General features: G+C 38.6%; 1 protein-coding gene across 2 annotated transcripts; it reads right to left on the bottom strand.

The window, feature by feature from the left end:
- Positions 1-392: 392 nt before the first annotated feature.
- LOC128868893 (SR-related and CTD-associated factor 4) lies at positions 393-14,810 on the bottom strand. Of its 2 annotated transcripts, XM_054111466.1 has the most exons (9): positions 14,515-14,810; positions 12,132-12,722; positions 11,453-11,953; positions 10,755-10,919; positions 10,564-10,650; positions 8,648-8,954; positions 2,791-4,200; positions 2,461-2,712; positions 393-2,331 (listed from the first exon to the last, which is right to left on the bottom strand). In XM_054111466.1, the coding sequence occupies exons 1-9, from the start codon at positions 14,542-14,544 to the stop codon at positions 1,394-1,396; spliced, it is 4,281 nt and encodes a 1,426-aa protein (XP_053967441.1). In that variant the 5' UTR covers positions 14,545-14,810; the 3' UTR covers positions 393-1,393. The 2 variants fall into 2 exon arrangements, with proteins under 2 accessions (XP_053967441.1, XP_053967440.1); XM_054111465.1 differs by lacking the exon at positions 11,453-11,953 and having other exon boundaries at positions 394-2,331; positions 14,515-14,809.
- Between the last annotated feature and the right edge of the window lie 128 nt (positions 14,811-14,938).

The raw sequence follows: 14,938 nt of genomic DNA, 5'->3' as shown, positions 1-14,938 counted from the left end.
AAAGATGACCAGTTGAGCGCCGCAAGACTTTTATGTGGAGATCATCTCTAATTAGTCTTGACAAGGATCTGGTCGATATATTGATTTCCTTGGATATGATTTTCTGCTTTCTAAGGGAATTTCTGCGAATTCTTTCTCGAACGGCTTTTATGGTGCGAACCAGACCACGCGAGGACACGCACTTATTTTTCTGTCTGCCACTTCAGACGTTTGGGAAAGACGATTAATCGTGCGGTAAACAAACATTCTCGAAATATTAAGTTTTTCCGCAATTCGTAAATCCCACTTGCATTTTTTCACACTTTTGTAATGCAATGCAATCACTGCACTGCGATTTTCCTTAGCTTATTTTTTCATTATACCGAACTATATTTTCTGTTTCGGTTGTACAACAAAAAGAACATTTTCATTTGCGTATTTATTTCTTCAAATGATATCCGTATTACATATACATATGCGATAATTTGCAATAGTCTAATTAGATACATACTAACTCTGAACTTCGATATTTCATTTATGTATGCATTTTTATGATTTAAATGTCGTTCAAAATATTTATTTTTGTGAATTTCAAAAATAGGTCGCCTCACCCGGCTACGTGCATTTTTGCATGTTTTGATTTTGAATGTTAGCACGATGAGTTTATTCAATGTTTCCCCCCCCCAACTCTAAATAAGTAGAAATTAATGATTCTGTCTCCTTTGTAATTACGTTGGAAGGCGTTTCTAAGCTAAGCTTTGAAGCATTGCAAACTTTCTGTATACTTAACACATTAAACAGTATCTGTTTCCCTGGATATTTGTGTGAAAAAGCCTGTCTTTGGGATACTCCCTCCACTTTAAATTAAAACATTATTTCTTTAATTTTCCTATATAGTACATATGGAATTTTAGGTTTGTCTTCATAGTTGGATTTGTGATTAGTTGTTGTCATGCTTTTTGTTTAAGAATACTCTCAGTGAAATTAAACAGTAAAGCACTTAACACGTTATAGCCGTTACTCTGTTGTCTGGTTAATCATAGCTTATTTGATTTTTTTATTTTGAATGCACTTTTAGTACGCCATTTTTCAAAGACATTCTACAACGCGTGCCCGCCCGCCGCAAACTTCATATAATATAATGCAAGACTTCTTTACATTATCCCGCATTTTTGTTTATACATTAAAGATATATGCTCTAAAGCAATTGTGAGTAAAATAATTCTCAAGTTAGATTCATATTTTACAAATTAAGAAAAAAAATAGTTCTTGTCTATTTTTTTTATGTAACTTTCTATAGAATTAATAGTATTTAATAAAAATAAAAATAAAAAATTGCTAACATTTAATATGTATGTATGTTGAGTTTGTTCTCTACTATTCATCCTCCCTCATCATCCCATCAACGTTTTACTCATTCACTTGGCTTTTCCGCTTCATTGGCCGTTGATGGCGGTGCGTTTGCGTCTGCGCTTACTGCTGCTGCTGCTTCAGCAACTGGTGCCGGTGCTGGCTTATTATTGCTCTCATCAGGTGTGGGTTTTGCGGGTGTTGGATTTATAGCTGGTGGCGATTGTGACGGTGCGGTTTCCAACGCTGGCTTTGTTGGTGCTGGTGCAGGTGCAGGCGCCGCCGCCTCCGTTGGCTGTATTTGCGGTTTCTCACTTGGTTCTGTTTGCTCCTTTTGCTTCTCTGGCTGGATTTCTGGTTTGTTTTCTTTCGGCTGCGGCACAGCGTGATCTTCCGTCGCTTTTGTTGCGGCTGCAGGTTCCTTCTTTTGCGCTACGTCGGCATCTAGACTTTCTTCTTTATTTTTCGTTGTCTTACTTCTATTAGCATCATTCGCAGCTGGTGTGGTTTTTGCTGCAGCTGCTGAAGCACCCTCTGGTTTGTAATCCTCCAACTCCAGATCCCAATCAGCTTCGGTGTCTTCAAACTTAGCGCCAACCGGCTTTGTGTTTTGCGTGCTCGTTTCTTCACGCAAATCGTCACGCGAGTTGCGACGGTTTCCGCCTCGTCCGCGGTCGCCTCGTTCATTATCGCGGTGATCACCACGTTCAGGACGGTCGCGACCGCCACCTGGACCACCTCTTCGGTTACCACCGGGTCCACCTCGCCCATGCCACTCTTCGGGGCCATCTCGGTCACGGAACCGATTTCCACCTGGGCCACCACCACGTCGCTTGAACATGTTGCCATCATCGCCTTCTTCGTCGCTCCAGTTGCTCGGTGCGCCATGACCCGGCGGTCCGCCACCGCGCCCACCACCACGACCTCCACGGCCCCCTCGACCGCCGCGCCCACCTGGCCCAGGTCCATCGCGATCAAATGGATTACGTGGATTGAAGAAGCCTGGATGTGGAAGAATTTTTAAATTGCGAATTAAAAAATGGATACAATTAGCAGCAGGTGGTACAGCAATTGATATTTTCGGTGTATTTCGCGCCGTTATAAAATATTTTACTTTAAATTCACACCCACCTTGTCTTCCAGGAGCTTGTACTGGGCCCGGACCGCCACCAGGACCTCCATGGCCGCCACGTGGCATGAACATCGGGCCACCGCCTGGTCCACCCATGCGCTGATTGAACGCGTTCGGTGGAGGTATACGCATTTGCATAAGACTGGTTGGTTGATTAAATCGATTCTGCATATTGGGGTAGAAATCGCCGTTATGATTGCCACCACCGCCACGAGGTCCCCCTCCACGCGGTCCAGCACGGCCATCGAAATCTGGAACGAAAAAAAAGTATTGCGTAAGGCAGTTTTTTATTAATACGGCATCCATTCAGTTTTTTTTCACAAACTTACCATTCATAAAATCTGGGCGATGTGGTGTATTGTTGATATCTAGCGGGGGTATATTCATTGGGCCACCCCCGCGTACCCCACGACCTCCTTCATTGAAATTAGGTGCTCCACCACCCATGTTGCCATCATTGAAATTGGGTGGTCCACCACCCATACCACCGTCATTGAAATTCGGCGGGCCACCCATACCGCCTTCATTAAAGTTGGGTGGTCCACCAATGCCGACCTCATTGAAATTAGGCTGTCCGCCGTTTTCGCGCCACCTTTTCGCAGCTTCAGCCAAGTCTACTTCTTCCCCACTACCACGCCCGCCCCAGCGGCTGCCACTGCCCGGCCCGCTACGCTCACGACCACGTTCACGACTAAACATATCCCCAGCGCTATTTTCGGGACCTGGTACACTGGGGCCACCAAACATTGGTGGTGGTTGGTTGAAGTTCATGGAGGGTGCACTAACTGGTGTTGGTATAGTAGCTGAACTGGGCCCATCATCCTCATCCATTTCAATATCCATTTGGTCGTCATTGGAGGATACATTACCAACCGCTGGTGGGGGCATACCACCTGTCATAGCGGCTGGAGGTGGATATTGACCAGGTGCACCTGGCGGTGGCATACCCATCGGCGGTCCCATGCCCGGCGGAGGTCCAGTGGTGCCGGCAACTTGTCCAGGTATGGGTGGAAAAGCTGGTGGCATAATGCCAGTTGGCATCATCATCGGATGTGGTGGCGGCATGCCGGGTACCATGTTCGGCGGCATTGGTATACCGGATATGGGCATCGGACCCATGGGACCGAGCATGCGCGGTGGACCGCCCATAGGGGGCGCCATCGGAAATTGAACGGCCATCATTGGCATTTTTGGTGGTGGACCACTAGTAGGGGGTGGGCCTGGCGGTGGTTGTGTGGTATCGATGCCAAACAACAATCCAGCATTTCCGGCGCCCGGTCCAGGCGGGGCGCCAGGTGGCATATTGGCGGCACTCTCCGAAGCTTTCTCCTTTAAACTCTTCATATGATTGATTTTGTCTTTTACCCACCCGGGCATTGAATCTTCATCGAACATGCCACCTTCTTCTAAGGTATCGAAATCCGTTTCATTATCCAGCTTTGTCCACGGGATATAGGTGACGCCTAGCTCCAGATCCCAGAAGTCCTTCCACTCCTTGCTTTTAACTCCTTTGCCGGCAGCCCATGAGATAGTGATTGCGCGTCCCTGTAACTTGTGATTTTTCAGACCTTGCATGGCTTTGTGCGCATCTTGACGCCTGTGCATAACGATAAATGCACAGCCGCGCGGTACAATCAAATCGATGCTCACGATATCGCCATAGGCGCCAAAAGTATCAGATAATTCCTCTTGATAGACCAGTTTCGACAGATGGCCCACCCACAGTGTGGTACTGCAGACTGCAATGAGCGAGAGAGAAGAGAAGGGAATTAGTATTGAAGTGAAAACATCGAAGCGAGTATAGAAACTATATTTTAGAGCCATAAATTAGAATATGGGGCAATCTTGTTGTTGCTGAAGTGCGGCGCTGTTTTTTGATGTGATGTTCGAAACAACCAACAATAAAAATTAATGGTTTTAATGGTTATATTTGGATTTTTTAAAGTATCGGCGCATGGAACAGATCCATAATTTCTCACACGAAGAGTATTTTGGGTTGATATCCCAATATCCAACCACTTTCATTTACCACTCAATTTCCTCTCGACGCTAGCGATTCATTCCTAATTTTCACTAACCTCATTCGGTACAAAATTCTACATCCTGTCCTTCTAGTAAATATATCACTTTAAGTATTGAGCTGATTGACATGTGAATTTCTTAGGGTTCATATAATGATGGTGGTCACTGTAGCTGAATGGGTTTCTGCGTTACTGCCATTCAATTGAGGCCGGATTTATAATCCACTGCAGGCATAAAAATCCCTTACGCCAGGCATAAACATTGCTTTATTATTTTTTTTTTGTAAAAAATTATTTGCCATTCAGGCGTGGCACTCCAAATTAAATACATTTCTAAATAAATACTGTTTTCAATATAACAAATATATTGTCAATAAGGCTACTTATAACAAAACCCTAACTAAGCTTTTGTATAAAAACACATCATCTAGCACTTAAAACCTTTAAAGTACAGCTAAAGGCGACCATAGCTTCATACAGCAGCTAAGCAGTGCCGTTCAGTTGCAATCTTACTGAAACAAAAACCTCTAATTGAGTAAAGCACGTGGCATTCTCGTACGCAGAATCGATTGTCGTGGGTATGATGACCCAATCGTAGACGAAAAAGTCAAGTTTCTTCGGCAGATTAGGATGTTACCGACTGGCATAAGTGCCTTCTGTATAGTAACCTAAATTGCTTCCTATACCGAATGGATCTCGACATGGTCTGTATATACAAGGTGGCGCAAAATCAATCATACAATTTTTGTACTAAATAAAAAAAAAAAATGTATTGCAGCTGTCTATAGTTCACAAGTGTATGAGTGATGTACAACATTTGTAAAAACTATAAATCTTTCGATAGGGTTATTAATTTTGCGCCACCTTGTTTATCTCAAGTCCTGTCTTAACATTTTGTTTTTAGAGTCTGCGGTGAAATGGCTGCGACGGCAATACTTAACAGGCTGGGTTTAGTATAGCTGCTATAACGTTAAGGACAATGGAAAATTGTTTTTGCTATTGTAACGGTATAAAACATTCCACATACATATTTGGGGAATTCTGCTGAAGTGACAGTCCTTGACCGGATATAAATTCAGGTACTTTCAGTCCCAGGAATATAAACGGAGGCAGGGTAATCTAGTAGTAGATCTCAGTCTTGCAATAAATAGCAGTAAGTTAAAGGATACGCACACTTAGAATGGTAGAGCACTAACTACCAGAACACCAACAAAGAAACAGAACTTAAAAAATAAATAAATAATTGGCGCATACACTTTTGTTAGGTGTTTGGCCGAGCTCCTCCTCCTATTTGTTGTGTGCGTCTTGAAGTTGTTCTACAAAAGAGGGGACCTACAGTTTTAAGCTGACTCCGAACGGCAAATGGTTTTGTTTTATGAGGAGCTTTTTCATGGCAGAAATACACTTTTTTTATGAGGAGCTTTTTCATGGCATAAATACATTTTTTCATGACACAAATACAATGCCATTGCCTGCGGATGGGCGCTATTAGAAAAAAGTTTCTATAATTTAATGCTTAATGCACGAAGATCCAAACCTATGCACGTCCGAATGGTAGTCACACTCCAACCCATTCGGCTACGGCGGCAGAAGTAAATAAATAAATGTACTTATTTATGGAATCTCAAGTCAGAGTGCTGCAAAAAATTAACGACTGGCGGCGCGTTTTGTTAAACTCGGCCAAAAACGCGTAAGCGGTTATCGTGCAAATCAAGAGGAAGAAGAAAATTAGATGCAGGCTTTATACGTAACTTTACCCCTTCCATATTTCTTTTTTTTTTGTGGTTTTAATCAAATTGTTAGCTGTTAAAACTATCATTTACCGTCTATAGGGTAATTTTTGTTTACTGATTTTCTGTCATCTATTTTCTATTCACTATTTGAAGTACTATTTTCGCTTCTAATGAATGATTTCCCCTCGTTACTTCTTATACACGAGTCACTGTGGTTTTCTACCGTCGCATCATAACCTTAAAATTCTTCGGTGAATTTTATAACTTTTTTTAGTGTGCACATTCGACGACCTAAGTTTTAAGACTAGGATCGCCTACCTAAGCTGACCTAAAAATCCAAATTTTAAATTTTTTTTTAAATATTGAATGTTGCTAAATAATATTAACAGCTTCTTATTCTTCAATCACACTGTTGAAAATGACTTAATAAAATTATTTATTGGACGGTAGACTCAGCTCATATTAGGTCAAAAACGTTTTATGCGTCATATTAGATCTGTTCATGAAGCAAATAATTTGTGAAAATGTATACAAACTATCAAGTTTTGGTGTTCATGTATTCAAAAAAACTTGCAAAGTAGGGGAAAGTGAGAGAGCAAAATGGCATTTCATTTTGAGGGGAAGTTGCAAGTTTTTACTCCATAAATTTTTACTTGGAAGAATTCATAAGTAAGAACAGCTGATCGCAAAGCAAAAATAAACACGAATTACAATTTGCGAATTGAGTCAAAGCTCCAAATTTAAATAATCATGATTAAAATGGGGAATGTAGGTACATATTTCAGAAAAACCCCTCATCGAAAGCATTAAAGGTATCTTTTGTGTTTTATGCTTGTTGTTACTGGTTATTAACTAATTTGGCGGTTATTAGTAATATAGACGGAAGCATGGAAAATATAAAGAAAACTCTGATTGCCAAAACAATGCAATTGTTAGTGGAATGTTTTTCATCTGGCAGCGATGATGAAATGGACAAATTATTGTGGTCAAAATAAAATCATGTGAAGCTAAGCTCGTTATTTTGCATTTTATGTATAATGCGAATAAAATATATTTTTTTAAATTTAATATGGATGTAGCTCAGCTGAAAAAAACTTTTTTATTTTTGTGATTTTTCATGCCAACAATTTAATCACCTCTTCGTAAAACTGGCAAATTGTTACTGGGTTTGCGTTCATGCACTTTTTTTTGATATTTTTCTCTTTGAGAGTAGATTCTCGAAAATTAAGGTGCTGGATAATTTTTACATGAACAGACCTATTATGGCAAAAACGTGCTTTGCGTCACATGTTATTAATATTATTTTACATTTATTATCGATAGTACAATAATCGATTTCTCACAGCCTATATATAACTTATTTTTCGATAACAAACTTTTGTAGTTTGGTATTTTTTTTTTTGAAATATGCGTTTTTCTGTTATTGTAAAATCATACGCCTATTTAGATTTTTATATATTTTTGGCTTAGTTTCGTTATTTTTTTTCTAACGCGTTAGTTTGTGAAATTTGCTCAAAAACGTAGATAAAACACTTATGGTATGAAGCTCTTGTGTTCAACACTTGATTTTGTATAAGTTTTTTCTTAAAACTTGTATTTAAATGTTTAGTTCGGGCACTATTTTCAATTGTTCACATACACACACGTCAGCCAACAACAAAGATGCCAAAAAGAGCTGAAAGAAAAAAAAGGAAGTCATTAGTAAATATTGCGGAGCAGTTGTTGCTTGTTTCTAAATATCGAAGTGAATGGTGTCGACAAGATTCGTAAGATGGGAAATGTTTCGGTCATATCTAACAAAGTTAATACTTTGACGTAATAGATCGACCACAGAAGCAGAGGCTTTATAACCTCAAAAATAGCGAAACCAAGCAAAGTTGATTTTCACGATGCATTGTAGTATGAACAGTTTCGTCACATTATTCATTTTTAAATCCAGCATTTTTTTTAGATTAAACTTATGAAGAGAAGAAACTTTGTGGATGTATGCTACGCATTTGAAATTTGAATTACATGGAATTAGCCGCGAAATATTAAATTTGTTTGGTGTTTTCACCAAACGTTTTGATCAAAAGATCGAAAAATTCTTATTTTAACGATTTATGTGTCCAACAGGTTTTATTCCCGCGGCATTGAGTTTTAAGCTTCGCTAATTAAAAAAAATGTTCGTAGTTATATCCATTACATGCTTGAAGTTGTGTCGCCAGTCGCGAGCTTGTGGATGGAGTCATATTCAAAGTTAAGTCGACATTAAAAACTATAGCTTCCGATTTGGGATAAGATTCTATATGGCGAAGAGCCATAAAATAACGAAAACCGCATCGACGTCGCTAAAACCTAAAAGAACATAATTAGTAGTGCAAAACGTGGTTATATGAAAAATAAATTTCAATGTAAATTTTATAGATTTTGTGATATCATTCATAGTTTACCACTTAAATGCTCCTTTCGTATATCCGGCAGTCCCTTCCTGCGGCGCTCACGCTCATGTTCCCGTTCCTTCTCCTTATCTCTGATGCTGCTACGCTCGTTGCGATCGCGATCGCGTGATGTACGACGCCTATACGATCCGCGTGGTGAACGGCTGCGCGAACGAGAACGCGATCGCCGACGACGACCACGTTCACGAGAGCGCGAACGACTACGACTACGGCTGCTGCGACGACGAGAAGGCTTGTAGCGATCACGATCGTGTGATGGCGATGGGCTGCGTGAATCGTTGCCATCCAAATTGATAACCTATGATTTGGAAGTAGGAGCGCAAAGTCAAGATATATATATTTGTAAAAAAAAATAAAATTTGAGAAAACTAAAATGAAAGGAATTAATGAGAAAAAGAAAAACAAGTTGAGATGAGGGAGATAGGTGGCAAAAAACGGAGTTGAAAGGAAAGGATTTACTTAGTTGAAGGATGATTGGCAATGTTAGTGGGTAAAACTAGATTTTGTATTGTATGAGATGGTAAAATACTGTGACTGGATGATTTTGCTGTTGGGTTTGATGAAATGTCGCATTTTGACGTAGTTGAAATAAAGTTTATTTAAAAAAAAACCGTTACTTCAATACGCTAGCCCTAAGAGCCCGGCTGTAAGGCGTCGTGGCATAGAGTGGTGTTGACGTGTGTCTATTTGATTCATTCGTGTATGTGGTTTTCACACACACACATATATATATATACACATTGCTGTATTCATTTACGTTTTTTGAGCAAATTTCACGTTTTATTCCTCTTTTTAAAGCATTTAAAATAGTTGTTTTACATTTCGATTGATCTCTTAAATCTTTGCTTTTATAATTTTTTTAATTTAAAGTTAAACAAAAAATTGTGTAGTTAACTTACCAGCAGCTCGCTACGCAAACGTTGTTATACGTCTCACACCAAGTCCGGCGGAATTTCATCAGTTATAATCTTACCTTTTCAACGCTTACGCATGCGCATAAACCGTTGGATGGAAATTCCGACGCCAAACGGAGTCAAAGTCAATTCAATTCGAATTTTTTGTTTATATATAAAAGTAGGTACGTATGTAGGTGTACAATTATTATTAATTAATTGTTTTTTTTTTTTTTGTTTTGAATTTATAATCAAAATAACCACGTATGTATAATAGCAATTTGTCTGCCAATTCTTTAAATATTATCGGACTTTCTTCGTTCTTCTAAAACGGATACTTTTCTTTACATCGTATGGGTCGTGTGAATTCGTTAGCCCCGCAAGAGATTTATTCGACTCGATTAGTAATTAAATGTAGTTTTAATTGCTTCACGCTTTTTTTTTTGTTCCTACGTAAAAGTAGTAAATGGAAAAGGTGCTTAAGTTCGGTTGATAGCATTCGATTTGCGAGTGCTGCCCGCCCACTTTTCACGATACTTTTTAGAGATATTTTTCGGTAGTCTTAATTGGATTTACTTTTGAAATTTTGAATAATTGTATGTTTTCAAGTTGTTGAGGGAATCGTTTTGAACATTTATTTTCTCACATTTTTTATGCTTTAGTATAACAACATCAGGTATTGGTGCTGATCAATCAATCGCTCGTGTTCGCGTCAAATGTTTGATTCTTTTAATTTTAGTTTAATCAGCCGCACGTCAGCACAAGTAAAATGGTATGTTTCATGCAATGCAACTAAGAGTCAATTCAATTAAAAATTATATATCAAATGTAAGTAACGCTTTTATAAGTAGAACCACGCTACAATTTTTCTCGAAAACTCACTTATTTCCGCTTGCACAAAATATTTCCATTTTATTGTGTCAAATGAAAGTTACGTAACGTAGTTAATTAAATAAAACATCTAAAACATTACAATAACATAAAATTATATATGTGTACGTAAATATTATATACCTCAATTTTTTGTTCCACCGATACGAATTCCACTTCTTTGTTGAACTCACTTGTTTCAGCGGTAACGACATGCCCACCTTGCTGCGTCTAAATTACATGCATAGTAAAAATAAATGCAAAAAAGCGAAAAAAAATAAGCAAAGTATATAAAAAATAGAATAATTCATGTAGGCAGCTATGTTAATAATCACCTTTAGAACATTTTGTAAATGTTTCTCAAACTCGACTTCCTGCAAACGCATTTCGTTCATTTTGTATTGCTGTTCCTCCTGCTGTTTCATTTTTTGGAAGTTTTGTAACGTTTGTAGTTGGCGCAAGACATTGGGATCATTGAGCAGCTGTTGAAGGTTGTTGTTCTAAAAAATATTGAAAATTAATATCATGAAAAGCGTAGAAAAAAAGTAAATGTCATAAAAACACTAACAGGCAGCGAACGAAAGAGACAGATTTGGAAAGCATTTCTTCAACAAAATTTTCAGGGAAAAAAAAAGAGAGCGAGGTAGTAAATGGTAATGTGCTACAAATAATAACTTATGGAAAAACGACTAAGGAATATTTCGCTACCAGCATACAGAAATACAAATTTGATAGATTTACAATAAGGACTAAGTAAAACTTATTAGAAATCAACAAAAAATCTTGAGCAAAATATATTTGTTCCAATCGATGTTCAGATTACGAGAGCATAACAAAATCGGTAAAAAAAGATAAAAGTTAAAATAAACAAAAGTTTTGTAAAGAAAAGTAAAATGATTTCATAAAAATTCTAAAATGAGTTTCTAATTTAAAGTTGCACCGAACAATTTATGCATGTAAGAGTAGCTAATTTGGTGAGAAAATCATAATCGGCTATCATATGAAATGTAGTAGTTGGAATTACAAAATTTACATCGATCAGCTTTGATGTATGCTGCGGCGAGTTGTTGTCTATACCCTCATCGTCATCGATTATGACCTCATGTGTGCTTTTTGTATATTTCGCATACGATTCAGTGTGTTGCGACTTATTGCCACCTCCAGAGAGCGCACTGCTGCCGGCACCGCCATTTCCACTACTACTGACATTGCGACTGCTCCCCCCAGCGGCGCCGCTATCGATTAGACGTGCATATTCGTGTGCGTCTCGATCGGCGCGTGAATCCCGCATCTCACGTGACTCACGCATTTCTCTTAGCTCTCGTGAATCACGCGCTTCACGTGGTTCACGCAGCTCACGCACATCTCGTGTCGTTTCACGCAGTTCCCGTGATTCTCGCAATTCTCGTGTCGGTTTGGCTGAGCTTACAGTCGTCGATGATGCACTATGACGTTTTAAATATTGCTGCATGTGCTCCAGCTGCCGCAATGTACTATTATCAAGAACATTCTGAGCTTTCTCATGACTCATGGACTATATAGTTATTTGTTTGTTTGTTTCGTATGATTTGATTGGTAATAAGTTAGACAATTCGTTAGTATGCATGTTTTTTGCGAAAAAGATAGAGCCACAGATTTAAAACGTTGTTAGTGTTGTTATTATTAACTTTTGTGAGACATAATGCGTAAGAAACGAAAATGCGATAACTTACCGATAAATCTGGCATTCCACCGTGTTTATCCTCGGAATTGTTGGATCCTGTTGCCATAGCAGCTGCACTCATATTGCTCATGTTTAACTCCATCGAAGTATTTGAAACATTCAGACCGTTTGCTGCGCCAGCTGCAATATCGCCTAAATTATTTCCGGAAACGCCTGGACCACCTGCACCAGGGGGTGGTAATTGATAAATTGGATGACTTGGATCGGCTAAATCGAAAATTGGCTGTATGACTTCAGGTGCAAAAACGTTGTTCTTTTGCCATAAATTAAGGACGCGTATAATGCGGCTTTTATCGTCGGGCGCACAACGAAATAGATTCGCAAATGTTTCCTTGATGTTGCGGGCAAAACGTGGAGCGAATACATCTTTGTCGGGACCGAATTGATGCCGTGACTGCCGTACGATCGAATCGATCACATACAGACCCGGAACCTTATATTCCGGTTTACATTTGAGTATGAACTTTTCGACACTCTGAACGACATGCTTATAGAACTTGATGGCACGCATCGCAGATTTTGTGATGGCGGCCATTTTGGCCTTTGAAATAGGCGGTTTCTGATCATAGAGGCTCGAAAGCTGTGAAATAAAAAAATTATTTTAATGCAGTATTTTCATTTACATTTGCTGGCCGAGACTCACAGAGAGCTGCAGCGTCATATGAAAATGTTGATGCTAGTGCGTTCAATACCATAAATATTGAGAGCGTGTTACAATCAATCAATATGGCAATAAAAAAAAGAACGAATTATGACTACGACGTTGTACCGTTAGTTAATATTGAACAAAATAGAATAAGTACTTTTTAATATGAGGACGGGACGCTTGATTTCGTACTCTAAAAACGGAAGAAATTTGGCAATATCTATAAAAAATCTTGATTTTTAGGCATGACCAAGGCTCGAAACAACGCAATGAAATTCGATTGTTGTATTTCATAATATGAAATGGGATCATAGACATAACGACTGGCCTGGTCGACCGAACATTATAAAAAAAAAAATATAAAAAAATGGTGCATTGTACTGTTATAAATATTTTGGCGAAGTTGCATATAAAAATGTTTAATGCGCTTGGCAAACGAATACCAAAGCAAAACCTGTAAAGGACCTCCTACTGTCGGTGAAATATGCAACACCCTTCCACCGATACCTGCTGTGACCAAATATTTGGATTGATACTACCAATTCAATTGAATTCAAAGAGAGACCGTACGTGTATGAGGAATGTCGCTAGAACAACAACAAAGAGACGGCAGCCTACGTTACCGGAATAAGTCGGATTTTTTCTGACCAAGGGATGCCACCCTAGTAAACTAGCCCTATCTGGTGAACCGTTTATCAGTTAACTTCAGTTGCGCTGCATTAGTACAAAAAGCATATGATGCCTAATCGCGCAAAACTCCTAAATGCATACATCAAAACCGATACGCATTACAACGCAAATCGTTTATCGCCGAATTTTATTATGCAAAGTATTGCAGTTGTACATTTAAAAAAAAATTGCGTCGCTTAGGAAGACAGTGGAACAAATGATCAACAGAAAGGCTCATCCACTATCTTCTTCTTGGTCGACGTGTCCAAGCTGACTGTTTGCGATTACACATGAACGTTACTTCTATCTTAGCTATAAGGTCATATTTTCAATACCATATAAATACTATCAGACGTTATAAATAATTGACTCGTCTGAGATTTTGTTACATCCACCATACTACTAATCAGCCGCATTCACCTATCACTTGCTTCGAACTTTGAAAATAGAGAGCGTTAATGACGTTAATAATTGATACATTAACGTTCTCTGCTGAAAAACTCTCTAGAGGTCTGTAAAGAGTTATTGTGATAGTTATTCGCTAAGAATAACAAAAATATCTCCACTGATAGAATATAATTTGCCATAACTTGGTTTAGTGAAGTGTATCTAACGAAAATGCTTTTAAATTCTTGTGTGTCACCAAGCTTTTTAGACAGCCCCAATATGTGTATACTATGGCGAAAATTTTCAGAGAAAATAATTCCTCCATATAAGCATATAAAATCCGTTGGCCTATGGTGGTTAATTAGAATGAAAGGTATGCCAAAAAGATGGTGCTGGGTCTGCCGCGGTACTCATGTACAACTAAATTTTATTTAGAATTGAAAGAAAAGCGTGTTAGCCGCGAATTTACAGAGATGTAAAAAGAAATGTGATACACGTTAGCTGAACTAAATTACATTGCAAAAACCATCGGTCAAGGCTTGCAAAGGCGTAGTCTTATTCACTTTATCTTATGTTTTCTAATTTTTATGGAATTTTTTTGTTTTTTCACTTTTTGTATACAGAAAATTATTTCTTGAAAACGTTTTCCAAATTTTTCTGAGCCACTTACCTCATTATTGAAGGCGGCGACGTTTTCCATTTTGCACGAGCACTATACACCAAAGAGCTGTTGCCAATTTTTCTTTTTTGCCGTTCACTCAGCGTTTTATATTCACTTCATAACACCCTTTGCACATATAAACTAAGCAACAGAATGTTCTTTATAAGCTTTTCACTTAGTTTCCGTAAAATTTTCACTAATTTTATGAATATTTTCACAAAAATTGCGATAATTCTCTCGCGTGGTTGCACTTATGGCAAAAATTCACACACGCACAAATTCAGGGAAACTGAAAAGCAAAATGGCGATTCTTCAATTTTCTTTCGACGACCGTTTTGACATTTGGTAATGAAATTTGGCTGCAGGTGGCGCCATCAATAAAAAGTTGTAGGTATGCATTTTGCATATGCTATTTCAGAAAAGTTCTCGGGTT

This window comes from Anastrepha ludens, chromosome 6 (assembly GCF_028408465.1).
Source record: "Anastrepha ludens isolate Willacy chromosome 6, idAnaLude1.1, whole genome shotgun sequence".
Classification (NCBI taxonomy): domain Eukaryota; kingdom Metazoa; phylum Arthropoda; class Insecta; order Diptera; family Tephritidae; genus Anastrepha; species Anastrepha ludens.
Note: the sequence above shows the minus strand (reverse complement) of the source record. Positions and strands in the feature narration are given on the sequence as shown.